General features: G+C 39.3%; 1 protein-coding gene across 1 annotated transcript in view; it reads right to left on the minus strand.

The window, feature by feature from the left end:
* FBN1 (fibrillin 1) overlaps positions 1-19,468 on the minus strand; it is a 138,702-nt gene that overhangs the window by 93,776 nt on the left and 25,458 nt on the right. The window contains exons 5-6 of the mRNA XM_010020130.1: positions 5,037-5,234; positions 1,656-1,781 (exon numbers count right to left, since the gene is read on the minus strand). Coding sequence (XP_010018432.1) covers positions 1,656-1,781; positions 5,037-5,234 — 324 coding nt within the window. The remainder of the gene's footprint in view (positions 1-1,655; positions 1,782-5,036; positions 5,235-19,468) is intronic.

A 19,468-nucleotide genomic window follows, 5' to 3' on the forward strand; every position in this document is an offset into this window, starting at 1 on the left:
TTTCATTGTTTCAATTGTATGAATACCTACACAGTTTTAATTAAATTTGCTTGGTACATGCAATATGAAGATGTACTGAAAGTTTCTGTCTGCTGAGGTTCAAAAATTTACAGGTATGGAACTGAAGAAAGAGAACTTTGTCCACTCTTTGCAGTCAGGTGAACACTCCAACAGGATTTCACAAAACGGGGCACGAAATTTGTGGCAGGATTTGGGAATGAACCAAGCTATCCCAGGTGCTTGGGTCCAGTCCCTCAACCTTAAACATGGTGGTTGTTTGGGGGTTTTTGTTTCATTTAAATTTTGTTTGGGTTGTGATTTGGTTGATTGGTTGGTTTTGTTTTTTTACATGATTCAGCAACTGAAAACTAGGAATGTTTCTACAATGCAGCCTATACAAGCCTGTAATTCTTTTTTTTTTCACATACTAATAATAAGGCACATGTGCAGTCTTTCCTATTCACCATGTCCTTCATCTGCAGAAGAAAACACTCACAATGTTGTTCTACCCTAACTTTCTGGGTTACTTTCTGCCAAAACCACTGGCAGTCAATATGAAAACCAGGCTGTGTACAAACTCTTCTGACATTGCTTTCCTTAACCTGCAATTAAATTTTAAAATTTTGGTTGAAATTGGGATTGTTCTTTTGAAAAAGTCATAATTCTTCCCAAATGACTAAAAAATTTTGAGTGCTTTCTTAAAGGCACTTGATGCACGAAAGGGTGGAGGATGCACACCTTGCAGCCATACACATTTATGATATTGAAAGCTGGCACTAGCCCCTTATGAAACTTATCTGCCTAAACTAATTTAATTTTTGTCTAATGACTGAAAGGAAGATAAGTTGAAAGAATTTAAACATTATCTGGACTTCACTGTAAAGAAGATGAATCAAAACTGTGCAATTGACACGTTTTAGTACTATGTTCCTTATGTATCCAAAAATTTCTTAAAGCAAAGGAGACATCTATGGCTGATTACTATATTACAGAGAGGAAAAAATACTATCAAATCATAGTTAAAAATTAGCAAGATTCCATAATCAAGCACTGCAAATTTCCACTCTAGTATCTAGCACCTGCAGTACTTCCAAAACAGGATGACCAATAAGGAAAGCTAAAATGTTTGTCCTTCTTCAACATCTGCAACTGTAAGGATGAGTTTAGAGATAGTACTGCAGCCTTCACTCAGCAGTATGAAACTCCCATTCACATTAAATACAGTTTACCTGAGTAGGTGGGCATGTGTTGAACCTCCCAGTCATATACACCTTTTGGTTAAAAGGTCCACACAGAGAAATGTGCCTCAAGCATTTCTAACGCAACATATCGGTTAAAAAAGTATTTTTTGTTTTAATGTTTAATTTGTTTCTGATTTACCTTCAAGTCTATAAAATGTTACATGAACACAAGGCTTGGAAAGCTGTAAGGCCAATAGTTAAGATTCTCTGATTTAGAATGAGAAAGGACTATTATTCATATTTGTTGTGAAGAATGCTATTTGCATATTCAATACAAAAGAGACTGGAAAGCTTGACACAATTACAATCAAAGTGATTTCATTCCAGTAAGATCAATTTGTCACAAACAAAGTCAGCTCCAAAAAGATGACTTTCCCCCTTTAATTTCAGAAGTTAGTTCTAAAAGTTTCTTACCATCACATTTTTGTGTCACTTCATTAAACTTGTGTCCAGCTGGGCATTTGCACTCAAAAGATCCAACAGTATTAATGCAATTTCCCCCTTGACAGATCCCAGGGATGGCTTGGCATTCATCCACATCTATCATATAAAAAAGGAAAAAACGCCCACTTTTAATTCATTTCTCAAGAACAGCCATAATAATTTGTCTACTCAGAAATTAAAGTAAATATGCCTAAATCCATTCTTCACCCATCATAATATTATGATACTTGCTTGTGAAGACAGACACTAATTTTGTAATTACTCTATGCAAAGTATGATTAAGTACAGTACTCTAAATATTTTCTGCAAGAAATCACATGGTTATTATTGTTACAGACATTAAACATCTAACTGCTGTTGCTTTGTTTTTCCAAAACATCTGGGGAATGGTGTGCAGAGAACACAGTCTGTCAAAAGCTAGGTTCCTTTAAACTGTCTAAAGCTGGGCACCCAAAATCACTTGCCCCTTTGAAACTCTTGGCAACTATCATCCAGTGCATAGCCCACCAGCAGAGAGATGCAGGAGCCACAGAGGAGCAGTGTGCCATGTGCATGGAGGGGGCCTCACAGAGAGGGTTGGAGAACTGCAGACTCATTACTGATGGAACTTATTAACTCGTCACTCCAGCAAGATCAGCATCAACGACCTTAGGCTGTGGTTAGGATCTGACTCAAGAAGTTTCATAGCCATAATTAATGTCTCAGGAGGAATTATTAATGACCTGCTTAGACATCCATAAATCTGGAGGGTTTTTTCCCTTTTATTTCTCTCTCTTTGCATTTAATTTTTTCACTCAAGAAAAATGAAACAACCAAGATGACCACAGGCTAGGTAGGAAGCTCAAGACAAACATTTTCAAGAGGCCCCAGTTTTTGGCCTCACAGCTATTTTAGCACAACAACGTGTATGTCATCACTTAGCTGCAAAAGTGTTGTTATGGCTTAGTAGCAGCTAGAGAAAAGAGACTAGAGGAGGAGTGGCACTGCAATAGGAGACAGCAGAGGTCTGGCTCACAGACCCCCCAGGGCTGCCCTCCATCTGCTGCTCCCTGTCCTTCAGGAGCAAACAGAGCACTCGCCACTCTCCAACACAAACGCCTGTGCTTCCCCCATCTCCCCAAGGAGTACCAGCTGCTGCTGGTAAAACCCAGTTTCTTGGATTCTTGGGATTCACACTAGGATGGGTTTCAGTGCAGGGACACGGGCCGAAGGAGATGATGCTTTCAGACCTCCCTTTATAAATCCCAGAGAGCCAGCTGTAATGTGTCTTGTCGTCTGAAAAGCAAAGTATTATGTCTGTACAAAAGGCCAAGAGGCAATTTCCCTGGGAGCCCCAAGTAGGAAGTTTCAGGAACGCCAAGGGGCATATCTGTACCACGTCGCAGAGCGTTATGTAAAGATCCCCAGGCCAACTGAGTGGGGTCAAGGGCGCAGCAGAGCTAGAGCAGAGCTGTCCTGGAGCTAACCACTGTGCTGGGCGGCAGAGAGCTAGCACAGCCACAGCACCCTTGGTGCAGCCACATTGCTGCTGGGACTCCAGCTACAGCAATATGCTGTGCTTTAGTAGCAGTAGTCAGCCAGACTTCATGGCACTGTACTGTCTATTTAACAAATAAAAACTGAAACAAATAGAAGTCATGCTCCTGACTCACAACATCTGCTTCAAAATCCCACCTTTTGGCTTCCATTTTCCTCCTTTGTATCTTTAAAAATCTCAGCTGTGATATTAATTTAACCTTCAGCCAGACAAAGTAAAACTGTGGGCAGTGACATTTTATTTACTTTTTAAAAGAAACTTGCCCTCCTCTCTGGTTTATTCTTTCTGATTTCTACACAATAATAACAGTTCCCTTTTCAGAGAACCTGGATTTTATTTAACCTGCTTTCCTTTATTTAGATTGAATATGGATGTGAAATCCCTGAAATGTCTTCAGTCTGAATGGACGTTATCTGATTTCAAAAGGACTGGATTTAGTACAATTGCATGAAAAATAAAGCTAATATGTGGTTCCATAGCAAGATCTGTTGAAATTATGAACACATTACAAGAGAAGGGAAAACTGGAAAGTACAAGTCAAACATACGGGGCCAAAGCTGTGTTGGCACCGCATACAGATTAGCATAAATGTAGCTGCATGCTAAGAAATGTGCAGCAAGCAGAAGCAGCTTTATTCTGAACCGCACAAATCCATTCGAGAGATCACTGCAGCTTTTCCGTGACACAAACAAGAGGGATATAACTAGGTGGGGCACAAGTTCAGGGGTGTGGGCCATACACTTATGCACATAAGATTTCAGAAGTGTCTAGAACCTCGATTCACAGATTTCTGTACAACAGAATGGCTGAGGTCAAAATACGTGCACATTATGTGGCATACACAAACGTGCCCATCTCAAAGTTCATCATGCCTGTCTGCAGGCACCAACCAGGGCTTGGCCTGTGACAGAGGATATCTGCATTTTTAATGCATTGGAATGCCTTGAAGTCCTTCATAAGGATTTCACGATTAAATAAAATCACTCATAAATTTATAATCTTTATCTCAAAAATACTGTAACTTATTAGAAAATGCTAGACAGATTGAAATAAACTAGCCCCAAAGATACGGTCCTGGGAACGTATAATCCACATCAGTTTAATACATAGCTGCCCCTGTTAACTTTCTCCTGTTTCCTGCCAGACATCCAGACAATAAAAGAATTTATACAGCTGGAAGTATTAGAATAAAAGCCAAAAGCAGTGTAAGGACTTTCTATGGTAAGGCATGCTCTGAAGCAAGAAGTAAGCAACATCTGGGTGGATTTTACAATTTGAAACAAATGCAAATGCATTTCAAGCTTGTATAAGATGTATCATGGGGCATTTCAAATGGCATGACAGGCACTTTCTCCAGGTCAAAGCAGCGTAGCCTGAGAGATAAGACACCCAAGATAAATCCAAAATCAACAAATTTTAGCTAAAAAATCCCACACTTGGTAAATGGAACATTATTGCCACAGATTGATTTTTGATGTTTTGAGTGCTTTTTGAAACAGAATAAATTCTTCCACAGAATGATCGAGTGGCACACTCAGAAAAACACCATTACAGAACCAAGGGAAAGGGCTCCTGGCAGTGAGAAATTCATTAAACATGCTGGCTGCTCTCACATGACCTAAGTTACTAATGTACTCACTTGAACATCAGGCACTCACTGAATCATGAAGTAATGCATCTGACAATGTTTTTCCATTCTTCACACATATAACTGAGAATGGCTTAGGACAGGTTATTCACAGCAGTGTAACTCAATTAAGATTAATCCAGTAACAATTTCAGCAGCTTTTGGGGAAGCTCTGCTGCTAACTTACCTTGACAGGCTCCAGTTCTAATGTTTGGAATGAAACCTCGTCGGCAGGGATGCGGCTGGGCAGGACACATCTCACAGGGGTGGCCCCATGCTCTCCCAACTGTTGCACAGCAAAGGGTTTTTGTGCAGACTATTCCACTGAGCTGTCCCTGGCACATCTGGTTGGTTACCAAAGTGAAGCAAGGGCCGGTCCTGTAATCTGTGCCAAAGACAGGAAATCTAATCAGCATCACAATAAAAGTACACAACAAAACTCGGAATAAAGCAAAACACCAGCATATTTAGGCAAGTCTTCTGCACACAAATTGCCCATCAGCCCAACAATTTTACTTAGCAGTATTCCGTACAGGATTTTTCTCAAATTGTCTTCTCATTCAAATCCACTGAAAATAAGCAACTCTATACATCTCTTGTGACTATTTTATGAGAAGTATTATACACTTAAGGTCCCCTTTGCTGCTTGATTTAATCTCTAGCAATACTCTTTGGGGGGTCTTTTCATTGGTTTGTTTTAAATATTCAGTGCATTAATTAAAACTCAATATTAAAATAATACTGAGTTTGGATACATTTATTTCCAGAATTTTTGTTCTCAAATGAGTCTCAAGGGAAGAGAATGCAGACTGTAATTATGAGGACTGTTTTCACTGTTATTCAGGCATACACTCTACCAGATATGTGGGTAAGCTTTGCCTACAGCTGAACGGAGGGCATGTGGAACACATCTGCTTTGATTTGTTTATGGTAAGACAAGCCACTTAGCCAATAGACAGAATGAAACTAAGATATTAATAAAACACTAGTAGCCTTTCTTTCGTTCCATTCTCCAAGGGCAAAAGCCAAGCAGTCGTACTGCCAATTCCTGTTGTCTCCTGTACACCCGGAGTGTACAACCCTGTTAATTCTTCACAAGTGACCCTGAATGTTTTTTTGTTAAGGTGCACCAGGACAGAGTCCAGCATCCTGTAAGTGTAGCCAGCAAATTATGAACCTGATGTTTGTCTGTACTGAAATGGTTACCAGGTGCCTCAGCCAAGGTCACTAAGTAATCCACACTGCCTTTATAATGTCATGACATTATAAATTCCTCCAGCTTTCATGCACTTCCAAACTTTATTAACAATAACATGTTAACACTAAACCACTGATAAGAAGTGTTAAACAGGGCATAAGAAAGAACGGAGGCCTTTCCATTCTGCCCTGTCTCCCCGAATCAGGTGTACCTTGAAACCTATCATTTAACTAATCTTTATTCCAAACCAGGGATGCTGTGTCCATATACTGTAATTCTGCTGGCAAATCAAGCCACTCCTTGATACAATAATAAAATGGCTTATGGAAGTCCTGTAAGCTATACAACAGTCCTATATCCTTACTATTATCTTCAACAATTAAACACGATTTTCTCATGAAGGGTATCAAGTTAGTTTCAAAGATCTATTTCTGATAAACTCGTACTAAATGACACTAAATGCCATTTGCTCGTCATTAACTATGTATTACATCCTATAATTGCTCTTCTATCTTTTGCCTGGTTAATAAGACATATAATCACCCACATCTTCTCTTTTCCTTTTAAAATATTGGAACAACAATAATTTTCTTTCAGTCTCTGGAAATCTGTCCTGCATTTCAAGACTTACAGAAAACTAATCTGCATGATATGAGAACCCTTTAGCTAGCTCTTCTCAGCCTCCCTCATGCTGGTTAGCTGGACTAGCTACATAAAAATATATACACGTAATTACTGTTCTTTAATGTTATCCTTTAATGCTATCAGATTGCAAATAAAAAGTTTCTGTCCTATCCCCTCCAAACAGTGCAGCTACATTTACTGAACACTTCTCCCTCCTCTTCCCTAGTCATTCTGTCAGCCTGATCATGAATGGGTCAGAATCTCTGGTAACATCTCTTTCTTTACCCTTGGTTACTTAATTCCTTTTCATCGCCTTAACTCTTTTTGGCTTGGTATTTCTCATTGTGCCCCTTCACTTCCCATATTAATTTTCCACACTACAGCTTCTGCCAAGTTCTTTTCCCACTTTGAAGCATTTTTGTAACTGCTTTCATTTTCTTAGACAGGCTTAGTTTGCTCTTATCTTTTCTCATTGTAGAGATGCAGCTTTGGAAGCATGTAGTACAAAACCAAGTATTACCGACTACCGACTTCATCTTATTCCTTCAACACACAAATGCATACAAATAAGTAATGATCAATTATACCTATCAATTAAAAAAAAAATCATTCTGAGATTGATTCTTCATCCTTGAAACAAATGAGAACACATTACTGTGTGCAAGACTCACAATATTCAACCTCCTCCTATTAAAACAATAGATGACAACTTCTTTAGAAACACCACAGCTTTGTGTTGGCAACAGGAAACCTCTAGTGTACCTCCTCAGAATGAAACCCCTCATTGTAGATTGTCCCTATGCCGTTTATATATAGATGGTTTAAAAAGGAGTCGTTTTGTTCTCTGTCGCAGCGGGAAGCACGCGTCAGACAGCAGTGAATAACCCATCTTGTATTTTATGGTAGAATATGAATGGATCAGCATTTACGATTGTTTGCTTCCAAGCTATAAATGACTTAGCAGTGGCTGATATGACTTAGAAATATGGTGAACCCAACGAAGTTAACTTTATAATCATGCAAATCTTTCTGCAAGGTTTCAGTAACAACAAGTAGGTCAAATATGTACCCAAAATCAAGCAAATCCAGCTCCTATTAGTTATCATCCAAGTTCACAGCACTTTACTGTGAATAATTATAGACTATATTTCACCTTATCTTTTGCTTTGATAGATTTTATTCTCAGTACTTAGTTTTCTGCTGAGTACATCTTTCCTTCTATTTTCTCAATACAATCTTTCACCTTTTCACAAGTACAATTTTCTTTTCTGTTCTTAATGAAAACTTCTAAAGGCCAGAAAATGCTTAAGAGAAAGACCATCCGGATGTACCAGTGACCTATGGCCACAGAGAGATCAACACTTCCGAGTCCTTTTTTATTTGTATAGAGACCTAGTAAAAAAAGTTCTAAAATTAAAGCATTCTTAAGCGAGTTTAACATTTCCTGACACATTACAAGATGAAGACCTACAAGAAGGAAATAGGATTCCACTAACTCAAAACAAGAAGAGAATGGTATCACATGTATAGAGATTTCCTTGAGTTACGCCATTTTTCTCTGAAGGTGTTTGGTTTTATCAATCATGCAGATTTCAGAAGATGGGGTTTATGCTATAAGGCACTGGCTACGAATGTGAGCTTAAAACCCTAATCTTAAATTTGTAACAACAAAGTCTCCTTATACATTTGTGTCATTTGCAATTATTCAAACTACTTCAATGACTAAAACTCAAACACAAGGCACCAAGTGATCAGCCAGGAGTTGAAAAGAAAGAAAGATGAAAAGTATAGCCAGAAAAGCTCTTACACAGTTTGGTTGGTTGTTTTTTCCCCCAGAAGTAATTTAATTATAATGAAAAATGTTGACACTTGAAATCGTTTCAGTAAAATTATTTTTAAAGGATGTGCAACTGATAATTCGAATGTTCTAAGTCACTTCTAATGCAAATTTCAGCACATGCAAGCAGCCTTTAGTAAGCATTAGTCACAGCTATCTACAACTTTTTCTGCTTCTTCACATACTTCTTAGCTATTTTGATAAGGAATAATTCCACAGGGAGTCTCAGCCAACTGAGAAAATGGCAGAAACTGTAAAACCACATTAAGCTCATAGACCATCAAAAAGAGCAGGAGGCCAATAGAATGAGACCAGTTCAGACCACGCAAGAATCCCGCTTAAGTCCGCAGGAAAGAATCAAGCTGCATTTTGATCTAGAGCTCATTCCTGTTTCAGCCACAATCATCAAATAATTTTAGTTATCTTCTCAAAAGATCCTTTATGTTCCTAAAAGCACCAGAGAGGCTGCTGAAATATGTAGTACTGGCAGGCTTTGATCAAAACCAAGCACAGCAATAAATAATGGTAATTGTTCCAAGTAATGCTGGACAGCACCAAAGAGACTCCAAGCACCAGGCTAATGCAAGGCTTTCGATGCCAGATACACATCTTAAGCGCTCAGTTCATGTTAACCTCTGTTTGTTTTCAAACACAATATAGTTTTTAATGTAAAAATACAGTTTAAAAAAATTCTGAACTAATGGAACCCAGATTAAACAGTTCTGCCAATGCAAGGATGCTGGATTAAATTCTGGGGTTTTTTTCCTCCTTTCCTCCATGATTCATTTCTTAGAAATCTCCTATGAAGAATTCTCGATGTTTCAAATTAACAGCCTAATTTTGCAAACTGGTAACCACCTGTTAAGGAGTTTGACAGACTCCTCCACCTCTGTTAAAATGAATGGAATCTGCATGGTTGCAAAGGTCAAAGGATGGGAGCCTAGCAAGCCAGCATTTATCTTATCATGATCACGATCTTGTTACCGAAAACAGGAAAATGTCATCTCTTGCCATCATAAAGAAACAGATAACAGTAAAATGAGCACTGTTTTTCTCAGCACACGGTATGCACAGCTCACGCAGTACCCTGTGCTGCACATTGGCTGAGCAACAAACCCAGACTGTTGCTTGGAGGGAGGAAGCATTCCTCCTAGCTGCTAGCACTTCACATGGGTAAATTCTGCATGAACCCCCAAATCCAGCCAAGACTGCTGTGTAACTGAAACCACCCTCAGCAACACAAACTGGCAACCTTCCCTTTCTTTAGTACAGGGGAAAAGGGAAGGGAATATTCCATTATTGTACAATCAATGAAAGAAAGGTCAGAAAGGGCTCAAAGGCAAGTTAATTACCTTAAAGCTGATCTTTATTATAGCTTACTTTCCTGCCTAGCAGCAGTTTTGTTCCTGCTGTTTGGTGGGCTGGTTGTGGTGTTTTTACCAACTGGGGATAAGAGGGGAACATTGGCAGTGAGGCTGCACAAGTCAGAAACACAGTCACATCTCTGCAAAGCCTACAGAGCGCTGTTCACATGCGACCCACTGCACTTGATAGCCTGTGCCCCTGCTTAGCCAGTCACTGGGCAGAGCATTGCAACTGGCTGGACCTGAGAATGCTCTTTTGGAAACTGATCTCACACAGCCAAAGAATATTGCTAGCTAAAAGTTGGCAATCTGAGTTTCAAGTAGCAGAATCTCAACTATTTTTCTTAAGCACCCAAAAAGTGTGTTTCTGATGGGGAAAAAAAAGAATTTTATAGCAATTCTGTTTTTCAATGGCATATCTAAAGTACAAAAAAGGACTCTTAAATGGTGAGAGAACTAGTAACTATGCAGTTGTAAGCAGAAAAAAATACTGGGTAATTAAAATGCAGCACTCTGCAGTCAGGTGTGGGAACAGTATGAGAAATCAGGGTGCTGAGGTGCTGGCACAGGGTGCCCAAAGAAGCTGTGGCTGCCCCATCTCCAGCAGTGTTCAAGGCCAGGTTGGACACAGGGGCTTGGAGCAGCCTGCTCTAGTAGAAGGTGTCCCTGCCCATGCCAGGGAGGTTGGAAACACAATCTTTAAGGACCCTTCAAACCCAAACCATTCTGTGATTCTATGATTCTATGAAATTGAGCTTCCATCTTTCCCTGGTCTGGAATAGCAAGTGATGAGAATGCTATAAGTAAGACAAGATTTCACATCACTGCTATAGAGGGGGAAAGTTAATCTTGAATCCAATTTATAGATTAGAAAAAGTAGGATTAGGATTAGAAAAACAGATGATGGGATTTCCAAAGGAGTTTCCAAAAATGCCCAGTGGCTGGACACTTACATATGGGAAAAATTAATGTGGAAGAAGGGAACTCTGAATGTATCAAATGTCACCAATAAGAATGATATAAGAATGACATCAAGCAAATTATGGTTTTGGAACAGGGATAAAGACAGTGTTAAAAAAAATGAGTTTTCACTGAGCCATGAATGAAGGATCTTAAATGAATCCTAAAAATATACACATATAATCATATTTAAGCTGATTCAGGTATGCTTGCACAAACAAAACTCCAATTACTTTTCCTGAGTTTAAAAACCAGGAATAAAAGAAATGTGTATCACAGCTATCATGAAATCATGTTTTGCCTACAGGACTTTGTGGCTTTTAACTGCTGGTCAGGAAAGTGAATGACCATGCTCAGGATCCCGTGGGATAGCTATTATTTACCTCTGTTTTTCCTAAGAGGAGACTTGTTGCACATCTCACTTCACAGAGTCGAGACCAGACACACAACATAACATTCCCATGTTAGCTCAATGCACTGACTTCCAACCTTATGAAAACTCAGACACAATAATTCTCCATCCACAGGTGACACCGAAATGCCAGTTGATAAATGCATCCAATCACAACACTCTTTTTTCCACAGGGGCCATTTCCTTCAATAATTACTCACTGTTAAGCACTCCCTGTCCTCTCCTCCCCCCAGCCAGACACCATTACTCACCCCAGGCAGATCCCAATGTGTCATCATTGGAAAGTACATGGCAAAGATATCAGAGGGTGTTGAGAAGGAAAGAAAACAAAACTTTGTAAATATTTTAAAACTTATTTCCTATCATGTCTAACACTTCTTACCAATGAGGTTTGGTAGGTCTAGCTGTGGTATGTGAAGAAATTATCACCATGCCACTTCTGTCTGCTCCTTTTCAGTGCCAGAGATGGCCTCACTTACTAACAAGACCCTTTCCCAGCTGCTTCAGCACACAGTGCAGCACAGAACTCAAATAGCGGAGATTTAACACTGGCTAGTGCTAAGATGTCACTGGAACTAGGGCCTCGGAGTGCAACCATTCAGGCACTGTTTCTGGCAGGGGTATGTATCTGGCAGCAGCAATGTCTCAAAATACCACAGCTGTGCTGCGGGCAGATCACAGCTCCAAGTTGCCTCTCGTTACTTTAACAAGAGTAAAAAACACCCATGGAAGCCTATCTAACGCTTGCAATAAATAACTTCCACAGGTATCGTAATTCTTCATTCTGTATTAGTCAGCCACAAAAGTTAGTTACTGCCCCAGGAATATTATCCTCTAATTCATGATTCTGATGACCCCATTTCTGCATGTCTTCCTCACCTTTGCTTGTTGCAAATTGTTCTCATATATTGACTTGCTGGCACACTCCAGCCTAAAGTTATTTTCCATTCCGTAAGCCGCTTCACAAATCCATTTCTGCACAGATAATCTGTTTAACATGTCTATCTAGCAAATATTATCTAGTCTTCCTCGGATACTGGTTAAAGAGCAGGACTTAAATAGCAGTTTACTAATCATGTGAGACTAACATTATCAGTTGCATTTGATGTACAGAACAATTCAGGCAGACTACTTTCAAAAGTATTTTGGCAATCCGTTTTCCAGAACAAATATACAACTATTTTCATGCCAATTTTGTTCTTGCAACTGACCCAGTTCTCGAAGTCTGTAACCGAAAAGTAATAACATTACAGTAATAAAATAAAAAAATAATGTTCAAAAAATTATTACAGAATTGGAGTGATTTGTTGCACACATTTTAATCCAACACGCAGACTAAGCATTTCACCAAAATCAAGGCTTTAGCTCTGTTGTTCCCAATTATGTGCGGCAGCAGTCCAAATACAGAAAATTGTTACCACATTTTATTCTTTTCCATGATGAAGAAAACAGTAAGCAATGCAGCTAAATGCAGAATAACTTCTCATTTCTGAATAATCAGTTACCTGACAAACTCTAACCCACCCTCTTTGCCATATAAGCTACAAAAGAACATTTCTTTGCAGATTTTAATTTTTCCAATTTCTTTCACAGGCTAGCAACAATGAAATAAAATTCTGAGCTGATTTCCATCTCTCCTTTTGCAAAAAAGTAACTAACTTTGGTGACATATTTATTGTCAAGACCAGATGATTATGAAGGAGAATGGATTCAATTGAAGAACTCTGGAAGTTTCACCTAAAAAGAACAAGTTGGCTGAAGTTTATTACTACTTTTTAAAAAGAGTTCTTAAGAAGTGCCACGTTATAGAAACTCTCTTAACATACCACGAAGTATTAACTATTAAATAGCAAGGTAAAGACAAAGCTAGTAGACGAGCTCCGTATATTTCTTTGGCTCCAGAAGACACTGACTATAAAATAACTGAGACTATCCAAAAGTAGTGCAAACTGTGTAAGAAAATAGATCCTAATGACTTGCAGTCTATTAAATAAACTAACATGCAAAGAAAGGGAAAATGCTCTCAGACAATGCAACACACAGGATTTAAAGAGATACTGCTCGCATTTTAAAAGGAGAGTGAATAGTGCAATACATTAGAAATAACCCTTCTTTTTTTTTTTTTTTCCAAAATATAACTGTTCCTCTGCAGTGTCATGAAACACAATTCAACTGCACAGCAGTGGAATGAAACTCAGTCCAGAACTGAAAATGGGTTATAAATAAAAAGGGAAGGTGAGAGGGAGGAGAGGAAGGGAGCCAATTTCACTGCTCAAGCTAAGTGAAATACAATGAGTAAACATGCAGCAAGAATGGTGAGAAGTCGACTCACTTTCACTGTGGATCACTTAAAGGGAAGGCAGTAAATGTAACAGGGATGTTCAGGGTGTTGGTAAGTATATATTATCATAATGACACGTGGACAAATAACTTTTGCGGTCCTAACAGAATGCAGAACTTCCAGAGCCCTGGCATTCTTTAACAAGGTAATTAAAGCAATCAACAATTTCTTCTTACTCCTTTTTAACAGCTGCCAGGAACCATCTGGCTTGCCTGAAGCAAGCTCCTTCTTTGCCATAACCCAAAAGGACCAGCACTCCTGAGAAATTATGGCAGTGGAAAATTTCCACCAAAAGAAAGCAAAGGGCACACAGGTCATACTCCCATACAGACTCTTCTCCACATGGCAGGCAGCTCCCTGGCCAAATTTCCTTTGCCTGGGCCAGGCACTTGCCCAGGTTTTTGTGTTTTCAATACTTCTCATATAAATGTATTTTTAGTGATACTGTCATGAGCGATGACAGATTTGATATGACATAAATACTGAATATTTTTTTTACTAGCCCAAAGACTTGGAATAACTAATACTGTTCTTTTTGAGTAAGGTTTTAACACAGAGTATTATGTTGTAAATAGCCAACTCAAAAGACACAAAAATATCTGAAAAACAATGACTGCATACAGCATTTTCATTTTCCCAGTAATATTTTAATGATTATTTCATGATTGCACAATAACTGAAAAAAAAATCTCAGGAACTGTTACAAATTTAAGTCAACAATGTACAAAAATTGCTTCAGACACTAATATCTCACCTCTAACTCTACAGTGAAACATATCAACTACTTAATTGAAATACCATGCAACCCTCTGCGTTACAGGATCAGATTCCTTCCGCAACGAAACCGTAGCATCATTCTGTGTGTACAGCAGTGTAATCGTGACCAGGATCTGGCTCATTTTGCATAACCATATATATGGGATTTGCATTAAGACTGTGATCCAAAAATGAACACAGCAATAACATGCACTACTTAACTCTGAATGGTATCTCTGTTGAAATGTTACAGAATACATGCCATAATTCTGGAATTATCTCATGTATTCAATACCTATTGCTCGAAGTAGGAAACATCTCCTTCCAAGAAGGCAAATGATTTAACCTTGACTCACAAGTGTTTAACTAAACAAGTATGATTTTATTAAAGATATATATTATATCCATCAGTATAAAGTACATGAGATGCTAACAGTCGTGTTTCATTACACTTAATTTTTTGTACAGTCATGGACCCTACCTCTTAGTTATCACTCTTCTGGTGATCTTTGGGTTTTACAGGTTTTCAGTGAGCCTAGGGTTCTCTCATCTTTAACACTTCCCTGTACTATTTACTAAAGTATTAAACTGCTTTGCTGCTAACTGTGAATGACCTTCAGGAGGTCTAAGATACTCACACACTGCTTCTAGGTTTCTGTATTGATTGGAAAGAGCCAGTGGACATCACCTATGTTAGTATTTAATTTTAAATAGTAAACTCCTATTATTTCTTTAAGGTCTGCTGTTGTTCCTGTCTTCATTGGCCACTTGGTTAAAGGAGTCTTCCTGTTGCTTAGCACTAACAGGTGGTTGTCCCCCAAAGTCGATGAATGACTGACCTCAAGTGACTGAGGACATTCTGCATTCATCACATCTTTAATTTAAGGATTACAGAAACTATTTATGACAACTGTCAATTAAATACTCTTTGTTAAAACCACATCAAAAGCCTAATTTCCCCAATCAGTGAGAGAGTACAGAACTAATTATAATTATCTTAAAATACGTCAGGGAGAAAGATGAATCCACAGACACTTATCAAACTCAGGGTCAAGTCTGCTTCTTACTTGCATGCTGCAGGCAAGAGCAGCAAAAGGTCTTTACCAACTCTCCTGTTAGTGATGTAATGAAAAGCACATTGTATTTTCTTTTTTAAGATATTAGTTGAGAACAATTGCAAGTCTTTCTAAAAGACTCAGAATTACCATGAATACTCTAGGCAAACATGGGAAACTTTTTGTGCTTTACTCAAAATGCAAGCGACTCCCCATTCTGAGCATAGTGTTTAACACTTCTTAATACTTTAATAACATCTGTGCTGATGCTTTTGGCCTTTTCTTATTTGTCACATTTGCTGTGTACACATTATTTTAGTGTAATAGGTATTGCAGATCTATTTTTACCTCAGCACTGGAAACTGGCATCTCTTCTACTTGTTGATGGGAATATCAGGGCCGAAGATTTCATTTGCCTCCATATATGGGCAAATCATCAAAACTGGGGAAACAGTCACCAGCCTGAGTGCCTTAAACATGAACACTGATGCTCCAAGACTGAAATCCTAACAGATTTCTGTTTCCACCCTATTAGATAGGACTTGTTGGTTTTGTAGGTGCCCAGACATGGACCACCAGCATGAAGTCCAGGTCTCAGTTACAAGTGAAGGGTTAGACTCATTCACTTTGGCAACAGAATGACAATTCAGTGGGGGAATCCCGTTGCCTGTGACTATGCGTCCACACCCCCACATGTAGAAAACAGCCAGCGCTGGAGGGATGAGAGGAAGAGAGAGATCCACCCAGCTTCAGAGGTCTCTTTCCAAAAGCTGGGCCATACTGGCTCAACCAAAAGTGACACAATCCAATTGTATTTTACTAATTATGTGCTTATGGGGAATAGCATCAGAATCTTGGAAACCATCATTTGTACTGAACGGTCCATTACACCGATCACTGTGCAGTTTTGGATGATTTCTCACCACTTATTTTAGAGATTCTGCATTGCAAAACAAGGTTTCTCTCACCTCCACGCTGCCTGAATCCCAGTGGTTCTTCAAGGCTGATTCTTTTTTTATTCTTTGCCATGACAATCACTGAACTTTATCTGTGTAAATTCACAGAACATCTGGAATTAATGGTTTTCAATTAATGGGGTTCATAAAAGTGGTGCTCCAAAACATACACCAGTGAGAATCAGGGGTTCAGCAAATGAGCCAAGTGTCTGTGAGTATCTAACTAGGGAACTGAGGAGAATGAACAGCTCTGGCCTGTTCTTTGTATACACTTCAACATAGTAATGCTGGTTTCACACAGAAATGGGAGATCCCACTTGAAGGAGGATGATGCCTGTTTATCCACACATAGTTGCACTTTTTGTTTTCTCTTCCATTTGGGGTACAAAAGATTAAAGGAGGAGTTTTGTTACACTCTGGCTACACAGAGATTCTCCAAAAGATAAGTAAATGCTCAACATAATAGGAATCACTCAGATTTAGGTCAACAAACCACCAGCTTCACTAACTCCCACCACAGGAGTACGTAACCTTTGAGTAACAGGTGCGCTGGCTCACCATGTGACCTGAGCCTCCCTCTCTCAGTTTACACCACACGGTGTAACACAGTCCATAGCCTGACATAGCTACACATAACTGTTAATGCTACTTGAGTAGTGCCAGAACCTAAAACATATGAAAATTAGAGGCACAGAACACAGAAATCCTTTAAATACATTTTCCATCCTTAAAAAAAAAAAAACAAATGAAAACAAAAAAAGCCCATTAAAATATCTTTAAATTAAATATAGTATTTACAGATTTAACTATGTCATTTATAGATAAAATAATAATTTATGTAAAATTTACAAAGCCTTTACAGGCTTTGCTTCTGTTTACAGATAAAAGTATCCGCAGAAACTGCTGTTGGTCCAGACGCCTGTCTAATACATAATAGTTCACAGCCTTAGAAAATGCTGCGTATAAAAGGATGGAAACTGCTTTTTGGCCTACTTTCTACACTGACATCCTGAAGAGGAGGGATAGTCTTGTGGTTGAGACACTTGGCTGGGGCTGAGATGACCTGGGTTCAGTTTCAGACTCACTACAGACTCCCTGTACGTCCTCACACAAGTGACTTAATCTCCCTGTATATTAGCTCCCCACATGTAACCTGGGGCTGCCAATACTTCTGGATGATGCTGTTGGGGTTTTTTTCCTCTTCAGACTACACAGCTTTTGGGACACAGACTTGTGCGTTTTGTGAATGATAAAGGGAGCCTCAAGCTGAGTTCAGGCCTCTTGGCATTACTGTAATAAAACAAGAAAAGATCATTCCTGTAATGCTTTTTGTGTTAAGACCCTTGAAGAGTTTTTTGTTTGTTTGCTTGGGTTTTATGTTGTTGTTGGGGGGGGTTTATGTCCAGTTAATTGTCAGTTTCTAGTAAAAGCCCAGAGGAATTAGCTCCTGGGATTTTCTGTGCTGGGCGAGCACAACAGCAGCAGAACACATTCCACAGGGGAACTCATGCACAAGCAATTAGGTCGTCTAATTAATTTTCCAACTCAATAGATGCTATGAACTATTTTTCTTTTTTTTTTAGGACTATATCTACACTGGACACACATGTGTAAAAGTAATCCAAAAACTTCTAAAATCTTAGAGGAGGACAGATCATATTCACTTGAAGGGAACGGGCTGCTACATGGGAACAATGCCCTCTCACGTGGGATTCATATTTCTGTCATGAAAGAAGAAAATACATATGGGGGGATGAGAGTATTTTCCAGTTGACAAGGTTGTGTAGTTACCATTAGGGACTGACTTGTTAATCAGTATTTAGAGTGATTTATGATATTAGGCACCCCATAATTAAGATGAATGAAAACACTGGCCATGTGGAAAAGAAGAGCAAAAGAAGCACTTAGAAAATAGCTTTAAACCGAACAAGGACAAAAATTATAGATATTTACAAGGGTTTTAATCACAGATTACATGAGGTGGTCTATAGCATCTAACAACAGAGATCTGTTTCTCTAGTCTTAACTCAGAAAAAAATTCAATTAGCATCAGCAGGAACTGTGTCTGAATAAGGACTCTGGAATAAAGACAGACAAGCAGGAGAAAAATGGCCACAGAATTTTGTGCCTTCTCTCATGGGGTCTTCAGCAGCAAATTTTTAACTGCTATGAATCTTCCCTGCGCTTCCTTTCCCATCGTTTTGATCACCCAGAAGTACTTATTCCAAGCTAACATAATGAAGTGTTTGTGAGGCTATAGTTGTAATTGTGATGTCTGGATTAAAACAGTGAGTTGTGACATTTCTAAGAGTCCTAAGGGAGATGACAGTGAGTTACAGAGATTACACAGATACTTGATAATCCACAGTTATGGGAAAGATGACACAGAAGCATAACGAAGCACTTCAGCTGGGATTTTATCACAGGCATTTCTACATGAGCACAGACCAGACTTATAAAGGAACTTACAAAAAGGACTATGGGAAATAAAAACATGATAAATAGAACCATTTCTCCAACCTATAACACTAACCGGTGCTCTGTTAGTAACTGTTTCAAATAATGTGGTTGCTAGATCAGATGAACAGACAAGAGTGAGACAGCAAACTCTGGAAAAGATGCATGCTGGCTGTAGGTAGGGGAAAGCCAGAGCAGAAACCTTCAGGGAACAAGTGAGAAGGAAACAAGGATACAAAGAAGCAAAACAGCAAAAGAGCAGAGGGAAGAAAAACAGGAAGGCAGCAAAACCGGGATGGATCAAAGCAACTGTAACAAATGAGTGGGAGGCACACAGACATGGAGAGATAAACAGTGGGAGCCAGCAGACACGATGTGTGAGAAGGGGAGGAAAAGAAGGGGAAGGGAAGGAAAAGGCCGGCCAGCCCGAGAGCTTTGCCAGCCTCCAGGAGAGGGAGGTTTGCCAGGACAGGCCGGCCAATTCACCAGTTAGAAAGGAGGTCCAGGGAGCCAACTAGTAGAGAGCAGCCGGCCAGGCAAAGCCATCCAGGAGAGCAATCTGCATATCCAGTAGAGTGGGAGCCGTGCTGGCTCCACCCAGGAGTTGGGTGACCTGCAGCAAGCACCACGCTCTTCGGGGGGGGGGGGGGGCCAGGTTT

This window comes from Nestor notabilis, unplaced genomic scaffold, assembly GCF_000696875.1.
Source record: "Nestor notabilis isolate BGI_N333 unplaced genomic scaffold, ASM69687v1 scaffold21588, whole genome shotgun sequence".
NCBI lineage: Eukaryota > Metazoa > Chordata > Aves > Psittaciformes > Psittacidae > Nestor > Nestor notabilis.